The sequence below is a fragment of the Rhinatrema bivittatum genome, chromosome 5, assembly GCF_901001135.1.
Source record: "Rhinatrema bivittatum chromosome 5, aRhiBiv1.1, whole genome shotgun sequence".
NCBI lineage: Eukaryota > Metazoa > Chordata > Amphibia > Gymnophiona > Rhinatrematidae > Rhinatrema > Rhinatrema bivittatum.
This window is the reverse complement of record NC_042619.1, coordinates 225,119,616-225,137,089: the sequence shown is the minus strand read 5'-3', so window position 1 is coordinate 225,137,089 and position 17,474 is coordinate 225,119,616. Positions and strand designations below refer to the sequence as shown.

The 17,474-nt window shown below is 43.7% G+C and overlaps 1 protein-coding gene across 9 annotated transcripts in view; it reads left to right on the top strand.

The window, feature by feature from the left end:
• BCLAF3 (BCLAF1 and THRAP3 family member 3) overlaps positions 1-14,480 on the top strand; it is a 132,379-nt gene extending 117,899 nt beyond the window's left edge. For all 9 annotated transcript variants that reach the window (XM_029603379.1, XM_029603372.1, XM_029603378.1 and 6 more), the window contains one exon: positions 14,007-14,480. In XM_029603379.1, the coding sequence (XP_029459239.1) occupies positions 14,007-14,036 (30 nt within the window). In that variant the 3' untranslated portion in view covers positions 14,037-14,480. The remainder of the gene's footprint in view (positions 1-14,006) is intronic.
• The last annotated feature ends 2,994 nt before the right edge of the window (positions 14,481-17,474 follow it).

The window sequence follows — 17,474 nt, the reverse complement described above, 5'->3', positions numbered from 1 at the left end:
CCAGGGAGTTACACTCAATTTTTATGATAGTACAGATAGGTAGCCCAGTAGTATTCTTGAGGGCACATGGCCTGACACATACTTAGAATATAATTAAAGCCTGTCAGTACTAATCAGCAATTTCAAAATGCTACCTTAGATTTTGAGGGAAAAATGTAAAAAAAAAAAAAATTAACATAGGCAGTGGTTTTGCTGTTTGCTAGCAGCCCATATTAAGACCATACATATTTTTTCCTTAAGTGATAGTTTTTGTGTTTTTTTTGTTTTTTTAAATCCTCATGTTAATTTCTTTTTATTGGATCCCTCTGCTCATTAGGTCATCCCTAAGCATATATGTGCCCTGACTAGCTAGCAAAAGGGCTGGAGGGATTCCTTCTCCAAAACGTATCTTCATTGCCCTTCATCTGACAAGGGTTTCTGCAGTGATGATTGTTGGCATCCCTCCTGTCCCAGAATCGAGCATGGCACTTCTTCAGTACATTTGATTCACATTGAACAGAAGACCTGAATTTGAGTACATGGGGCCATACTTGTGCTTTTCTAATATTTCAGACATTTGATTTGTTGAGACTCCTGCAATGCTGGCAAAGTTGTTTGCTGACTCTGAAATTGTATATTAGTAGTAGCATCTAAGTGCTGCCGGTAATGGGCATGTAGTGGTCCCATTAGGTACTCCCCAGAACAAAAAAAAAGGAAATAGCTGTTCACCCTGCTAAATAAACTCCTTTTTTTCTTGAATTGTGAGTAGATTATCAAAACTTGAATGAAAGGTACGCAGAGTTCTTGCATCTTTTTGAAGCTTAAACATTTTTCTTGATTTCACAGGACAGTTTCAGTATAAATCGGGCTTCCTATTCATCCAGCCAGAGCAGTCTGGACGCATAGTTTTATGCCTCCCAATCAGTAGATGGAGACAAAGACTAACAGGCATGCTAACATCATCCTATATAGACCCTCTTGCTAACCTCGGCCTTCCAGTATTCTCTGTCTCCAGCAGATGAGACAAGCATCCCATGCTGTGAGCTGAAGTCTGGTTAGGCCAGGTGAAGAAGATAGAAATTTGGATGGGCAGCTCCTGAGGTGAAAGTATTGTACTCCCTCTCTTTGAACACAGCCAGAGGACCGGGAAGCTTTCAGTTATTGCAACAGGGTTCTTCCCAGATATGGTTGCTGGATTTTCCCCTCTTCCACCTCCCTTCCCATTTTTTTTTCTCTCCTCCTCAAAAACAAACCAAAAAAAAGACTAAACAAGGCTTCCCTCAATATATTTTCTTCCCTCCTTCTGAGGCCTGTGGCTGTGCCTGTTTCCTGGAATAAAAAAGCAGAAAGCAGAATTGTTTGTCATCTGAGGGTGAGTTATAGTTATTTGGGGGGGGGGAGGTGTTTCCCCTCAGCAGTGTAGTCAAGGATTGCAGGCTGAGGCAGTAGAGGTAAGGGAGAAAGCGGTGACATTTCTTCAGGAGTGCAGGAAGTACTTGGTAGTTTATAGCACATGTGGATCACACTATCAAGCACTGGGAAATTGAAACCTCTGTAAATCTTGTGAGGAGCAGAAGGAAAAAGGACTGGCCATTCCCATCTATGTGCTCACCTTTGTGGCAGGAACAGTGGCCATATGGAACTGTGAGAAGGGAGTAGGTCAGAACAAGGGTCTCCTATGCTGTTTCTGTGATCTCAGACGCTGCAACGGTATGGTCCACAGTTCATCCAGGAGGAGTTCCAAGAGGAGCAATTTCTTTATCTTCACATGGAAATATGATTCCTTCCTCTTCCTGGGCTTCTGTTTCCATAGAGTTGTGAAGTGTTTGCATCAGGCCTATTTTCTAGGGCTGAGTGCAGTTGTGGGAATCTGTATTCAGGAACTCCTCCTGGGAATCCAGAGCAGAAGTGAGGTTTGGGAGTGTAGAAAGTCCTACGGTTTCGGTTCTGTCACTATTAGACTTTAAATATTTAAGGGAAAATGGCAGAGAGGGAGAGTTGGAGGGGGAAAGGTCCCCCCTAGGGAAGAGGATGTTTCAGCTATGGTTCAGTTATTCCACAAAGAGGCATTTTCTTCCATAATTTTACAGTCCCTAAGGACCCTCAACTTAGCAGAAGAAAAGGAGAAGATTCTGTTGACTCTGAAGAAGACCATATAATGAGTTTAAGGAAACCATCCAAAGCATTTCCATGGAATAGATCAGGATGTGATCTCTGTGTAATGGATACCCCAGAGATAAATTTTAAAGGGGGTAAGATTGTGTGTCCTCTTCTGGTTCAGGAAAAGGGAAAGTTGAAAATTCCTAAGGAAGACGTGCTCATTTGTGCTGCCACTAGGAGGAGGGACTATATTCCTGTTGAGGGGGCTCTGTCCTCAGGTATGCTCAAGGTAGGAAGATAAGAGGCTATGCTAAAGCAAGCATCTGAGGCTGCTGGTTTGATGCTTTACGATACTGTGTGCAGTGGTATTGTTGCTAAGCAGGATTGTGTTTGTCTCACCACATACAAGAAAATTCTTTGGAATTTGGGGGGCAGTCTTGGAGGATGCAGATCAGATGAAACTAGGGGCATCTTTTTTTAGGGAATGCCTAATAGGAATTGGTCCAGGCTTCAGCTAGGAATATGGATCCATTGTAGCTGTCTGTCATTTTGCTATGGCTTCATAACTAGGCAGCAGATTCAATTTCCAAGACAAGGTGGGCCAAATATTCCTTCAAGGGATATCTTCTTTTTGGAGAAGATCTAGAAAAGATGATTAAACCATGGATGGGGGATTGAAATTTCCAAGATTGCCCAAAGACAAGTCCTGGAGGATGGAGTGACCAGCTCCATCTAGGAGCTGCTTTAGGGATTCCAAACAAGTGATGCTGAGAGAGTCAGCAGGAGGCCAGCAGTCTAGACCCTTTAGTAGATTCCACTCCTTTCAGAACTCCAGGAAGAGGGAAGCAAGGATGGAATCTCAGGAGGGGACCAGAAATTCTCGGGCATTCCATTGAAGATGTGGAAGGCCACACAAAGGCTAGGAGGGCAGTTCTCAGCCTTTTACTGGAAGATGGGTCGACATTCCTTCAGTGGGTCTTAGGAATCATCAGTTCAGCTACATTCTGGATGTTTTCCCATCCTTTTAAAATACTTTATGGTTTCCTCTTGTCACTCCATTCAGGGCAGCCTCCCACGATCATACCTCTTTGTAAAGCCAAAAAAATCACCATCATAGTAGCAAGCAAAGTTCCCCTCCCCTTCCCCCCCTCCCACCCCACCCTTCAAAACCAGAAGCACAAACTCTGTGCTCCACATGAACATGGAGGAAGTCTCTCCTCATGGCACCTGTATCGGGTGAAAATGTAAACAACAATAAGCCGCCATTTTTTTCAGCTCTGCAGCATTTGTAAACCAGGAAACATGTTCTAGTCAAGTTCTCAGTCACCCCAGGGCCTCACTCTGGCTGCCGTCATCTGGATTCCTCTGAAGCCTTCTCCGACCCTTAGGGACCCGCTGCCAGCGGGGCTGATGAGTGATCGCAGACGCAACGCAGGCAAGGTTAGGGTGTTCTCCCTTCACTGCTAAAGGAACATCGATGCTAATACCGGCCTCCTTTAGGATCTCGATGGCTTCCAGCACAGTCTTGGCTCTGTGTGTAACTCCCTGGACCATAAAAGATATACCCATCTGAGCCACTGGACAGCATTGACGAATTGAAGACTATATAGGGCAGAACCAGAGACCATGACCTTGAGAGACCAAATTGACCCTTGTAAAGAGGTTACTGGGAACAAGGAAGTGTTCCAGAGGCTTCTCTGTACCTGAACTTGAGCTTCTACTTGAAAATGGACCTGTTCTGTGCAAGAAACTGAATACCTGTTTGCTACCTAAATAAACCCAATTGTGACCTGTTTTCCATGCCAAGATAATGTTAAGCTGTTTAGACTCAAAAGAAGAGTCTCTGCTGCATACATATTTGGTAGAAGCAAAGTTGACCTCAAAAGAAAAGACTCGGTGTGCCAACTAAGGTCGCTCTTTAGTTATTCCTCATTGAAATGGTCATCTGCTAATTTCATACCCCAGATTGAAGACATTCCTGGGAGGTGAGACAAAGTCTGTTCACTGTGTTTTATAAGAGTTCAAAAGACACTGTTCATTAGTTGACATGGGCAAATGCTGAACCTCAAGAATAGACTTTGTTGCATTTGCTTCTCTTTTCAATACAGAGTTTCAAAGACTCAGTTGCGGTTAAGTTTGCCTGTGATCCAAAGTGGTAATGCCTGGAGGAGCCCCCCCCCCCCCCCCCACTCCTCCCAGTTTCCTGATCTAGGACTGGGCTGCTGTGGTCCCATCTTGGTTTGGAGAAGTTAAGAACATAAGAAAATGCCATACTGGGTCAGACCAAGGGCCCATCAAGCCCAGCATCCTGTTTCCAACAGTGGCCAATCCAGGCCATAAGAACCTGGCAAGTACCCAAAAACTGTCTATTCCATGTTACCATTGCTAATGGAGGTGGCTATTCTCTAAGTGAACTTAATAGCAGGTAATGGACTTCTCCAAGAACTTATCCAATCCTTTTTTAAACACAGCTATACTAACTGCACTAACCACATCCTCTGGCAACAAATTCCAGAGTTTAATTGTGCGTTGAGTAAAAAAGAACTTTCTCCGATTAGTTTTAAATGTGCCCCATGCTAACTTCATAGAGTGCCCCCTAGTCTTTCTACTATCCAAAAGAGTAAATAACCGACTCACATCTACCCGTTCTAGACCTCTCATGATTTTAAACATCTCTATCATATCCCCCCTCAGTCGTCTCTTCTCCAAGCTGAAAAGTCCTAACCTCTTTAGTCTTTCCTCATAGGGAAGCTGTTCCATTTCCCTTATCATTTTGGTAGCCTTTCTCTGTACCTTCTCCATCGCAATTATATCTTTTTTGAAATGCGGCGACCAGAATTGCTCTGCATGACCTTCCAAGATCTACCCCATTCTTGTCTCTCCAGACATTTTGAACTGTGATGAGATCTCAGAGGCATTCAGTCAGTGCAATCAGCACACTGAGTTGCATGTGTTGGAAACTTTACGATGGGTGTATGAAGCAGTTTGCATCTGGTGACATAACTATGGGTGCCAGGCATGTTGGTGTCATTACTGTGATGGTTCTCTCTGCTGGTGCTCACTACATCATGAGTGAATTTGGCCTTCACAATCAGTAATCATCTCAGCTTTCATTCTGGAAAAGTTTGCTAGTAAATTTGTGCCATTGGCACATGCTATATTTGTACCATCCCATCCTTGACCTCCTTTTCAGTTCTTAGAGAAGTTGGAAAGTCTGTGGTCTCTGAGCTCAACTTGTCTGTTGTCAGTAATGCTGAAGAGGACTGCTCTCCTGACCTTCATTCCCGCTCCTACCCTCCCCCTTTTGTGGACATTTCCTTTCACATTTTTTTTTTTATAGATGATGGTAAAGGTGATCCCATTTGATTCAGAGTTTTCATGGCCTCTGTATTTAGCCTCTGGAAATACTTTGTTGCATCTAAGGTGTGAGAGGCAGTGTCTGTCTACCCTCTCCTACAGGACACTCAGAAGAGGACATGGGAACACCCACACTCTGAATCCTGTTAAGAATATGGACACAAAGTACATGTCTAGGCAGTGCTAAGATTTGACAGGGTCCAGTTACCTTACCAGAGCATAGTAGTCAAATTTTGTTCTCAAAAGGTCTGGTAAGCCTCAAACACATGCACCTATCTTACTAGGCTGTGAGCCAAAAGACTCTAGACCTTCTTGGGAAGTATCTGTTGGGGGGGTGGTTTGTGTTTTTAAAGAATTCTCTAATCTGATCCTGCATAGCTAACTGACAGAGCTATATGATCAGCTTCTTGCACACCCTCTGGTATGAAGTACAGACTTTCATTCAGTTTCCCCCTCAAGAGAAATGAAGAATTTAATTCCCTTTTGGACAAAGGGGAAGGGTGTGAGATGCATCTAGTCTGATACATGGGAGACTGTATCAAGAGCCTCTGTTATGGCCATTAACATCCATAAAGTTATGTGACTGAAGGAGACAGTGGACCTCATTCAGGACCACCAGACCACCTCTGCTTCCACTTTCAACCTGCTTGATATCTTGGAGGTTTCAGAGCAGATTTCATAGGAAGCAGGCTTTTTCTTCATGAAGGCATTTCTAAGAGCCTTCTTGTCCTATATGCTAAGACTTGAGGACTCACTGGTATAAGTAGAGAGAATCTAAAAACCTCTCACTGCCACATAGGCAAAACTGGGGTTGGGATTTTCACTGATTCCAAGGGAAATAGCTAACCTTGCAGTCTATTACCAGAAGATCTTTCTATGGGGCATGCTGAATTATTTTGTGAATCATTGACGTCTTGTAACTTCAGATAGCTGGGTCCTTTGGATTGTCCAGAGCTCTTAGAGGTTATATCTTTTGGAAATCCCTCCAAATGGCCCTCTAAAAGACGGTTCAATATCTGCTCAGGTTGGAAATCTCCTCCTTGCAGGTAAATATGGCTGAACGTATCCCAACACAGGAAAGAGAGGATGGAGAATTTTTACACCAGGTAACACTTAGGGCCTGATTTTAAAAAGCATTTACCTGCATAAATCTGAGTTGTACTCGAGTAAATGGGCTTTTGAAAATTGCAGGGAACAGGGGAGCATGGTGATGTATGCGGTACTGAAATGAGATGGAAATGCTTTTTTGTGTAAAGCTTTGGTAAAGGACATTAATGGGTCCGCCAATTGAACTTTTAAGTTTATAGAAGACTAAGGAAAACCCATCTGGTCCTGGGGCTTTTCCAGGTTTGCTGTTAAATATTACATTTAAAATCTCTAGAGGTAAGGTCTGTTAAGAAAGGAGAGCTGGGACTCGAAAAAGTGGGCAGAGGGATATGCTCGAAAAAGGCTTCCTCATCCTTTTTCCCCCCTTGGACGTCAGTATAAAGGGTTTCATAAAAAATTCGAAAAACCTCACAAATATCTTTTCGACTGGTTACTGTATGTCCTTGTGTGGTTTTCATACGAGATATAAAGGTTTTCTTTCTGTACGAGCGGACCAGATTGGCTAAGTGTTTACCCGCTTTGTTCCCAAAATGAAAAAATTATATTCAGAGACCTGTTGTAGTAAGCAATTGAGATCTCATAAAATAGCAAAGTAAGTTGCATGATGGGTCGACGAAAGTTGAGAGATGAGATTCTTTTTGGCTGCCCCAAGTTGGGCTTCTAATTGCAAAATGGCCTGATTAGTCTGGCATCTATGTGAGGCAACATAAGATATGACCTCCCCTCTCATAACAGCCTTTCCGGTTTCCCAATATAACTGGGGATTAGATATGTTGTTGATTATATTTGTAAAGTCTTCCCAGCGTTTTTGAAGGAAACTTTTAAATTCGGGGTCATTGCGAAGGAAACCAGGGAATTTCCAAAATCGTTCACCAGATTCCATGACTGAAAACTGTAAGTCCACCCAAATAATTTCATGGTCCGATATGACCTGCAGGCCAATAATTGCATTAACAAGGGAAGGGAAGCCATCTCGTGGAATCAGAATATAGTCAATTCGTGACAAAGAGGCATGGGCTCGGGAAATGTGTATAGTCTCTCTCTTCTGGGTGGAGAGTACGCCAAGAGTCTAGAAGGGGATGTTCTGCACAGAGGAAGGCCACCCCCTTGTTTTCCCAGTTAGGGTTAGCGGATCCTGCAGGGGACCTATCTGGGTCATGTGTAAAGTTAAAATCTCCAGCAACCACCAAGTATCCTCGAGCGTGAGATATTAATTGAGAAAGGGCATAAGTAAAGAAATTACTCTTTACTGTTCAATGAGCCTATTACCATCACAAATCTGCCTTTAGTATCATGGATAGTTTTTGAGATCTGAAAATTAGCAGATTTGTGGATTAATATTGCTACTCCTGCCTTCTTACCATTGGCTGGTGTAAAATGGCAAGAACACCCAACCTCTTGTCAATTTTTGGCTTTCCACTTGTGAAAGGTGGGTTTCTTGTAAGCAGGCTATAGTAGCATTAAATTTTTTCAATTGATGTAAGATTTTTTGCCGCTTGATAGGTGATCCCAACCCATTTACGTTCCATGAAATCACCCTCACTGTGTCTCCCATTTTATCCATTGAGGGTAGACTATACAGACCAATAAGCCCACTGCAGACACCAACAAAGGCTGTTGTTTAATTCCCCACCAGTTAGTGATAGTAGTAGTTTCCCAGGTTGATGTTGCCCCTTGTTTTCTGAATGCGTGGCCAATGATTCCATAATATTGATTTTTCCCCCTTCAATTCGGTATCTAATTTGGACCTCAACATTGTCTAATTTTTGCCTCCAAGACATCTTATATCACCATGACAGTTCTCTGCACACACACGCAAAACACACAAATTACAATCCCTCCAACCATCCCAACTTTTTCCCCTCCCTCCCCCTCCCCATATTCATACAAAAAGCAAAATTCCCCATAAAACGGGAATGGAGATCACATTATCGATGCAGGCGGGTGCCACGCCCCAAATGTGGTAGAAAAACAAAAGAGATAAAATCTAAGAGAAAAAAAAATTAATAAAGATTCCGATCACCATCTCAAAATACAAATATATTTTACTGTCTAATTGTATACTTAAAATAGTTCGGCCCTCCAACAGGTTAATGTCCGATGAAACTCCATCCTAGGAAGGTGTACTGTGTCCATTCTCAAATAAAGGAAAAATTGTTTCTTTTCTTTATTTTCCTTTCAAACTAAAAGGAAAAATCAGGGTTTCAGCCTCACCCAACCAAAATATAGACAAGGGCCTTAAATCGTAATCCACTGTAGTTCCTGCGTAATAGGTAAGGACTTATAGAAGTGTCTGCCTCGGATCCTAAAGCAACAATCTTAGGCGGTTAGATTAAAAGTTCATAGGCAGTCATATTGGGAGCCTGCCATAAGGGAATGTAACATGACAGCGTGTTGTCAGTGGATAGCTGAATCCAAAAATTTCTGCGCCTCTTCCGCTGAGAAATTTAATTGTATCAGCATGCCATATCTTTAGCCGAGCCGGGAATTGTAGCAAGAACCGGATCTGCTTTTCAAATAAAGCTGAGCAGACTGGAGAGAACCCTTGCCTCATAGTTGACTCCTGGTCTGAGTAGTCCTGAAAGATCTGGATCTTTGTTGAATTGTAGGAGAGATCCGGTATTTTACGGTAGGCTTGAATTATGTCCTGTTTATGTGCAAAATTCAGAATTTTCGCTATAACTATTCTTGGCCTTGGGTCCCTTTCATTCCTGCTGGCCTAGCTGATGGGCCCTTTTGATCCAGAAAGACGAGTGGAGTTCCATCAGATGTAGGATTCTGGCAACCACGACTCTAAAAAGGATTCCAAATTCTGCTCTGCAATTGATTATGGTAGGCCTAGGAAGCATAGATTGGATCGACGGGTTCTGTTTTCTAGGTCATCCAGTTTTGAGGTTTGCACTGCGACCATTTTTTCTAACGCCAACAGTTTAGTAGTTGTAGCTAGGCCGTCGTTCTCCAGCACAGCCACCCTTCGATCTGTTCAAAGTGGGATTGAGTTCTATTAACACCGTTCTCACCTCGGAGAGTTGCGCAAATATCGATTCAAGTTTAACATCCAGTGCCTCCTTGATTATTGCTTTGAATTCTTCAGGTGTACTATTTGGGGCCCTTACTGCCTTGCGGTTCTGGAGTAGTCACCATTTTAGGTTCAACAGCTTTTGGTTTCTCCCTTTCCTTTTTATTTATTTATTTTTAACTTTTCTATGCCGACGTTCCTGTAAAAGATACAAATCACATCGGTTTACAATGTAACTCCAAAATTCGCTCAGGGGTGATACAAAGAAGAGGGGTGAAAAAATAACGGTGGAACTGGTCATAACATAACATAATTTTTGCCGGTCTTAATTGGCATTCCTGAAGGTGAGCGTTGCATATAGGAAGTGATCGACATAAACTCACCAGGGTCTGTTATTTATGCTGCCCAAAATAGTTTTAAGACGGTAAAAACATAGAAAATTGGAGTGAGGCACCCGGAGCCCTGTGGAGCACGACCTCTCCTGCTCACCACATCACGTGACCTCCATTGTACTTTTAAATAGACAACATCTGGCCTCCTAGGTCCTCTGCATGACCTGCCAGACAGATCTGGCTGTGTGAGAACCTGTGTTTTAGCTAGCACTTCTAGTTAATTACAGACCCTGCCAGACAGACCCAGCTGATAGTTTTGATTCTGACATCCCATTCCCTATCATCCTGTTAGACCAAGTCCACACATGGACTTATGTTACCCTGCTAGTAAATATAGACAGAGAACACAACTTTTCTAGTGAAATCATCACGGGTATTAGTAGTGGTACAGCAATTACTTGTCAGTTTTCTCTGTGGCCAGTAGATGGTGACAATAATATAATGCATTCTGGACTGATGCAACAAAATTCTTAGACTCTTAGGGCTGGACTCGAGGCTTCAGTTGTTGAAAAGGATTTGGTTCCACTTCCAGAGCACCAGGCTGAATACCCTGAAGGTCCTTGACTCCTGGGGCAGAACAAGCAACAACCGGAAAATTTGACCATGGATCAGGCTCCCAGGGAAATTTAGTTTAGTGGATCCTAAAGTGACTCCCTAGTGCCCTAGTTGAGCTCTGTGGTTTTGGAAGATGCAGGAGAAGTCCCTCTGATCAGGGCCTCCCTTGTTCACTCTTCCTCTCTTCCCACCCCAAGTTACTTGTGTGCTTTCTCTCTCTTCTCTTGGAGGTAAGTAGCAGTTTTGGGCAGTCAGGCTAAAGCTGTCTTTAGTTGGGAAGGGAAGGGGAAACGTAAGGAGACTTCATTTAGCTTTAAATGTGCTTGGTACTGTGGCTTCTTTTTCTCGGCATCTCTGGTGAAAGAGATTGATGTGGCCAGGTGACATTTGACTAATCTGTAGAGGGGAGTTCTAGTGAATATAGGCAATCAGAGGAGCTAGTCCAGATAAGGGCTGCCAGTGGGATGTGGTGGGTCTCAGAGCTCGAGTTTGATGGCATTGGGTGAGGGGGACGAGCTAATTGTTGTGCAGGCTAAGCTATATCAGGGCCAAGGTTGTTGCTGTGGAGGGTGCATGGACTGAGCACTGCTGGTTCCTTCTGGCCCTCCTATGATTTGGCCTCATACAGCTACAGTGGCAGCTTCTTTCACATGCTGGGAAGTAACAGAAAAGGAGCAAGTAATTCCCATGTTGTAGGGGATCGTTTACAGGTAGGAGTGGTTGCCATTTTAGACACACACCCCCCCCCGGCATGGCTTAGTACAGGAAACGTTTTTATAGGAGAGGACCAAGTCAGAGTTACTGAGCTCTTCAGTTTTGCTCCAATAGGGGAGGGTCACGAAACAGGTCAAGCTCCCTTTCTTCAACCCCAGTAAATTTGTTCAACTGTGTTTCTGTGGGCTATGCAGCAGGTTTTCTGCGCTATGCAGAAGTCTGCTGAGGAAGAGGGGTCTCGGCCCTTGGAAATTCCTTATTGCTCAATTTTTCTCTGCATATTGACTCTGACCCAAGCATCCTAGGTTTTCTATGGAGGTTCTGGATGGTGCAGGAACTTACCTTCCTGGGTTCCCCTCTGGGTTCAGTGGGGGGACCTGGAGGAGAATAATGGAAAATGAGTCCTTGGAGGAAGAGGAGTTATCTTCTCTATGATCAGGCTGTTTCAGAAAGAGGAGCTTGCTCTTCATTTCTCAGGTAGTAGCCTCCCTCTGCATGTCACATTCCAAGATGATCTGGAAAGGGACCCTATTCTTGAAGGGGTCAGAAGGCCAGCTAAAGCTTTACCTCTTCACTAGATGCTTAAGCACATAGTGTTTATGAAATGGTAATCTCGGGGAACAAGATCAAGAGCAAGCTGTAACCTATTCTCACAGGGGATAGGGAGAATTTGTTTAGGGTCTCCAGAGTTGATGCTTTGGTGTTAAGTTATCCACAAGACAACTAATCCTGTAGAATGTGGCACTGCTCTTAAGGATGGAATAGAAAGATCGAATTCCTTTTAAAGCAGATTTTTTCCTCTTGCCAGTCCAGCCCTCTGTTGTTTTATTTGTTTATTTGATTTATATTCCACTTTTTGGCATTTCAAAGCAGATTACATTCAAGTACTGTAGATCTATCCCTATTCCCAGAGGACTTACAATCTGTTTGTGGAGACTATGTGGCTCAGGCCTTGGTTGCAACAGTCCAGAGGTGGCCTGATTGGAATCCAGGGCTCCCTTTGTGACAGATGTGTTGTATGACTTTGTAAGGATCTCTTATCAGTAAGTAGGTAGCTTCAGGTTTTGGTACAGATCTTGCTATGTCTGCGTAACTGAGTGGCAGATACAGCATCTAAGGCCTATCTGAGCAAGCTTCCCTTTAAAAGGAAATTATTATTTGGAGAGGATCTGGAAAAATTTAGTTAAGAATCTGGGGGAGTCCAAGGCCCAGAAACTCCCAGAGGATAGAACCCATGGGTCTTGTCAGACTAGTAGAGATCATGGTCTCTTTTGAGAGGCCAAGCCATTTCATCTGGGGAGACAGTCTGCGGCTCAGATGAATAGGTTTTGTGGGAAGAATCAATCTTTTTAGGGTGGTAGGAGACCCAGCAATGATAATGCCAGTGCCTCTGAGGCTTCCTGGCCTACTTAGAGTGAATCCCTTTCAAGGCAGTCCTAGTAGGCAGTTGCCTTTTGCAGTATTACTGGGCATGGACCCACATCACGTCAGATCAGTGAATTCTTAATATAGTTCAAAATGAGTATTCCCTCTTTGATACCTTTATGTTCCCCTGTGACTTGGACACAAAGGGTAAGAGCCACTCTAAAGAGGCTCCAGCATTTGGAAGTGGTAGTTCTGGTGCCGTTTGAGGGATGGGGGCAAGGTTGGCATTCTGTCTGTTGTGTGGCTGCAAAGACCAACAGATGCTTCTGGCCCAGCCTCAGTCTCAGAAGTCAACAGATGTCTCTGGATATCCTTCCATATGGAAATTCTTTGCTCCATCATTGTGGCTGTCAGGCAAGGAGAAATACTTCTCTTCCCTGGACCTCTCAGAGGCTTACTTCCACATTTTCATCAGGGAGTATCCTCAGAAGTTCCTTGGCTTTTGCATTCTAGGAAAGCATTTTCTGTTTAGAGCCCTCCTTTCGGACTCACCTCAGCGACAGTTATAGTCATGGGCCTTCTTGTTCATCCACAAGCTAGATGATTAGCTGTTAAGAGTTATAGAAAACCTAGGTTGGGAAGTGAATTATGCGACAAGTACTCTCTTACCTTCCCAATTGCTAGAGGAGTTCACTTCAGTGCCAAGGTGGTTTGGCTTGACTCAGGAAAGAATAGCAAAATTTATTGATGCAAATACATTTTCCTCTCTGAGGCCTCCCAGGGCTTGGCATTACCTCCAACTTCTAGGGTCAATGGTGGCCACCTTGGAATTGGTCCTGTGGACCAGGGCTAGCACATGTCACCTTCAAATGTCCCTTTTATCTTGTTGTTCTGCACAATTGCAGGATTACGATATTCATTTCTCATCTTCCATAAGGGAGATCGTGATATAATAGGCTGCTCCCATGAATCTGTCAAAGGGAATGGATCTGGAACCAGTGATGTCATTGGAAAAATTGTGATCTCTGTCTCCATCTGCTGGCAGGGTGGCATAAACCCACATGTCTGGACTAGTCCAGCAGTATTCAAGGAAAGGTAATTAGCAGATAAGACTAAATTTTTCCATATGATCTAAATAGCCACCATTACCAGGGAATCTTCAAGGCCCCTTGTATAGCCTGCCACATTAAATCTAAGAAAAGGAATGATTTTTTTTATTATAAATTATTTTTAAATTTCTTCATTTTATCTGAAAAAAATGTATAATTCATGCAGGGTGAGAATTACTACCTGTTGTGTAGTTTCTAAATGTTGCAAAGTACTTTCTTTCAAGAATCGTCAACATAAGAGGTTGTAGGCTGTGCTTTTCCTTTAAGCATCACTTTCGTCTTGGCTTGATATTCCCTTTCTCTCCACAGGAGCATGGAAACACTGGATCAGAAATCTGAGCTGTGATCCTCCAAGTCCTGCTGGAAAACATCTATTCTGAGATGGCAACGTTTTGTGTTCAGTCAGGATTCAGATTAGAGAGTTAAGACTGATACTGTAACCTTGATAAAAATAACTTTATTTTTCAGTAGTGGAATACTGGAAGAGATTTTTTACAGTTTTAGCCATTGCTTTTCTATACCAGTATTCATTCTGGAAGTTGTACCAAGTTGTATTGTTTTAAATAAGTCCTTCCCAGGAAAAAAGTTACCGACGAGGATAGTTCTATTTATTGTACACACTTTTCTCTGAATAAAAGCATGTTTTTTTGAGGGGGGGGGGGGGAGTTATGTTTTATGTTGCGCTGTTAAACACAGAAATTTGTGTGTTTAAATCTTCACTGCTTGTATGTTAACGGTGATTTAATAAAGTGCCTGAAATGAAGGTGCATGTGCTTAGAAGTCTTTTAAGTGTCTGCCTTTATTGAGAGACCTTTTCTGCCTGTTTCAGAGCACTCTCAGTCCTTGTGCTACCCCTGATTCCAGAATAGATATTTTGATTACTCCCACATCTAGGAACTAGAATAGGAATCCAAAAGTAGGGAGGAAGGGAGGCTCTCCCCGGATCACATTTTACTTGAAGAGGCAAAGATGGACAGTTTACTTCTTGCCCTATTTTTGTCCATTTACATATTTTTTTTTGTTTGTTTTTTTCCTCAAAAGATGGAGAAAGGGGACAAAGTTCAGCAAAGGACAGCTGCTGTCCAGTATACACTCAAACACATCCTTCCTCTTTATCCAGCCAAAGCAGTCAAAACAAGTGGGTTTATGCTCCCTTACTAGCAGGTGGAGACAGAGGATTTGCTGACATCATCCTTATAGGATCCTGTGCTGTACAGCCTACCAGTCTTCTCTGTCTCCAGCAGATGGTAGGCAAACAGCCTGTGCTTTGAACTGGTGCCTGGTTTAGGCTGGGTGAAAAGAAATTCAGTTAAATAGTCTGCTCCTGGGTTAACTGATCCTCCCCTGGTAGAGCATAGCCAGGAACCTAGTGGGCTTCTTGGGTGAGATGTGGTATTTTAGCCATCAGCTGGCTTTTTTTTCTCTTTTGGCTCCTTTGTTTCTCTCTCCACAGTGTTCTACCTTTTTATTCCCTTTATCCAGCTTTGGTGACCACCTTCCCTTCAGGGTAAGGAGTGTCCGTGGGGCATAATAAAGTTTCTTAAAGAAAAAGTCGAAATCTAGAGGATACTGTAAGTTCAGCTCATGGTAAGTAGAGACAATTCTTGCTCCAGCTGGGCTGAGCGATCTGCAAAGGTTGCTTGGAGTGTAGGGGTGAGTGGTGCAGGACAGGCAGGACTCACCATGCTGGGAGTGCAGGAAGCACAGTGGTCTCTGCTTGTCCTGCAGAAATCACTGTGCAGGCTCCGGGAGGCTCTTCCTTAATTAGATCATGCCGGGAAATGGAGAAGAGGAGAGAATAATCGCTGACTGTTCCTCTGGAGGGATGGGGGGTCCATTGAGGCAGGGATTTCCAGTGTTCCCATTGGTACAATTTCAACTACAGTGGGAAAAGTGGCCATTTTAGAGCCGTGTGGTGGCGATTCTGTGTATGAGCAGCCAGCAGTTCTTTTGCAGGGACAGAATGCAGCTAGGGCAGCAGCCTATGGGTATATTTGCTCGCACTTTAGGGAGTCTTCCACAGGCACACATGAATCATGCTTTGCTGATTCCCACTGCTTCTGAGGTAGTATGTCCCACTTAATCTCTCATGGATTTAAACTGCCTCAATAAAGCATGCCAGTTGGACCTCTCAATTTTTTCTAAGCCCCAGCTGGTGGTGTCCTCATTGGCATGATTCCAAATGAGGCAAATACATCTGGGACATCCTCTGGCAAGAAGATGACGCACACCTCACTCAGATCAACAGAGCCTTGGCTGAACCTTGAGCCATTGGAGTCAGACTCACAGGAGCATGATTTAGTTTTGAATCCACTCTGTACCTAGAGGAAGAAAGTCCACAGGTTGTGTACAGAATGTTTTGTGAGGCAGATACAGAGCTTTTCTGAAGAGGAGCAGAAACAGAAACCAGCTCACCCCCTCTTACCGTGGTTAAGAGTGAAGGATGAATCCTTACAATTCACAAGACTGCCCAGAGTTGGTTTCTAGGAAGTGGAACCATTCAGATAAAAATAAAAAATAAGCGAGCATCCCCAAAATTATTTTTGGTGTATTTATCCCAGAAGAGCAAGACTCTGATCTGTTGTACTGATTATGTACTTGCTGGTTACAGGTCTTCGTATGATCCTCACTAGCAAAATATTTTTAACACGTATTAAATAGTGGTGATATGTAATACGTAATGACTCCATTTGGAAACTATCTGTTTCTATATGTAAAGCCTAGTGCCAAATTTAACAAGCAGTGTGCCAATGTTTTAGCCCTGTGCTGCTAGTTCTCACAGGACAAGCAGGATGGTAGTCCTTACATATGGGTGACAGTGGACAGAGCCCTGCAACGGAAAACGTTTGTCAAAGTTTCTATAAAGCTTTGACTGACACTGGCACACTGAGTGCACTGAGCATGCTCATCCTGCAATTATCCCTGTGACCACAGGCGTCTCCCCTCAGTCTTCTTTTTTCCGCTCTGCAGTAAGCATAGTGGTTAGGAGCTCTGTGAGAAATTCTCACAACTTTTCCTCACGGAAACACTTAAACTTTTACTTCACAAACACTTTTTCCCTGTGCGGGTCTCCCCTCGCATATGTTTAACCGACGCTCGGTGAGTACTATGCCCTGTTTTTCAGTCTGTTCCTGTCACCTCACTACGGTTTCCCTGGCCTACCAACCGAATTGCAGCCTTCCCTCTCCCTATGTTTTCATAGTTAGCCCCACATAACCTGCAAGTGCCCTCATGTGACCCTCTGCCTGGTTATTAGTTCTAGTGGAATAGGGACTTCCACGGTTACCATTGCCACCAGGGCCCCCTGTCTAATTCATACCTCTGTACCTTCGTGCAGTTGATGCCCCATTGCTACTGTCGGTATTCTTTTCCAGGCCCTCCTGCCTTTTTCAACACCATCGACACCCCTCCCCTGGCGGTCTGTCGATGCCATCGATCCCCGCATCAATTCTTTCAGTGCCATCAATGTTTTCATCTATGGCGCTGATTTTTTCCATCGGTGTCATCGATGCCCGGGCACATGCCATCGATGCACACCTCGGTGTCATTGGTGCCATCGATGCTCCAGGCCAGTTCCATCGATGCCCATGTCATTGCCATCGACATGGGAGGTGATGTGTGTATATAGAGACAATGGAAGTGACTGGTCAGGGAGATGACTGGAGTGTGTGTGTGTGAGAGAGAAAGTGACTATGGGAATGAGAAGCCTGTGCATGTGGAGAGAGCTAGCATAGGAGTGAGAAACATGGGTGTGTGTGAGACACAGCATGGGAGTGA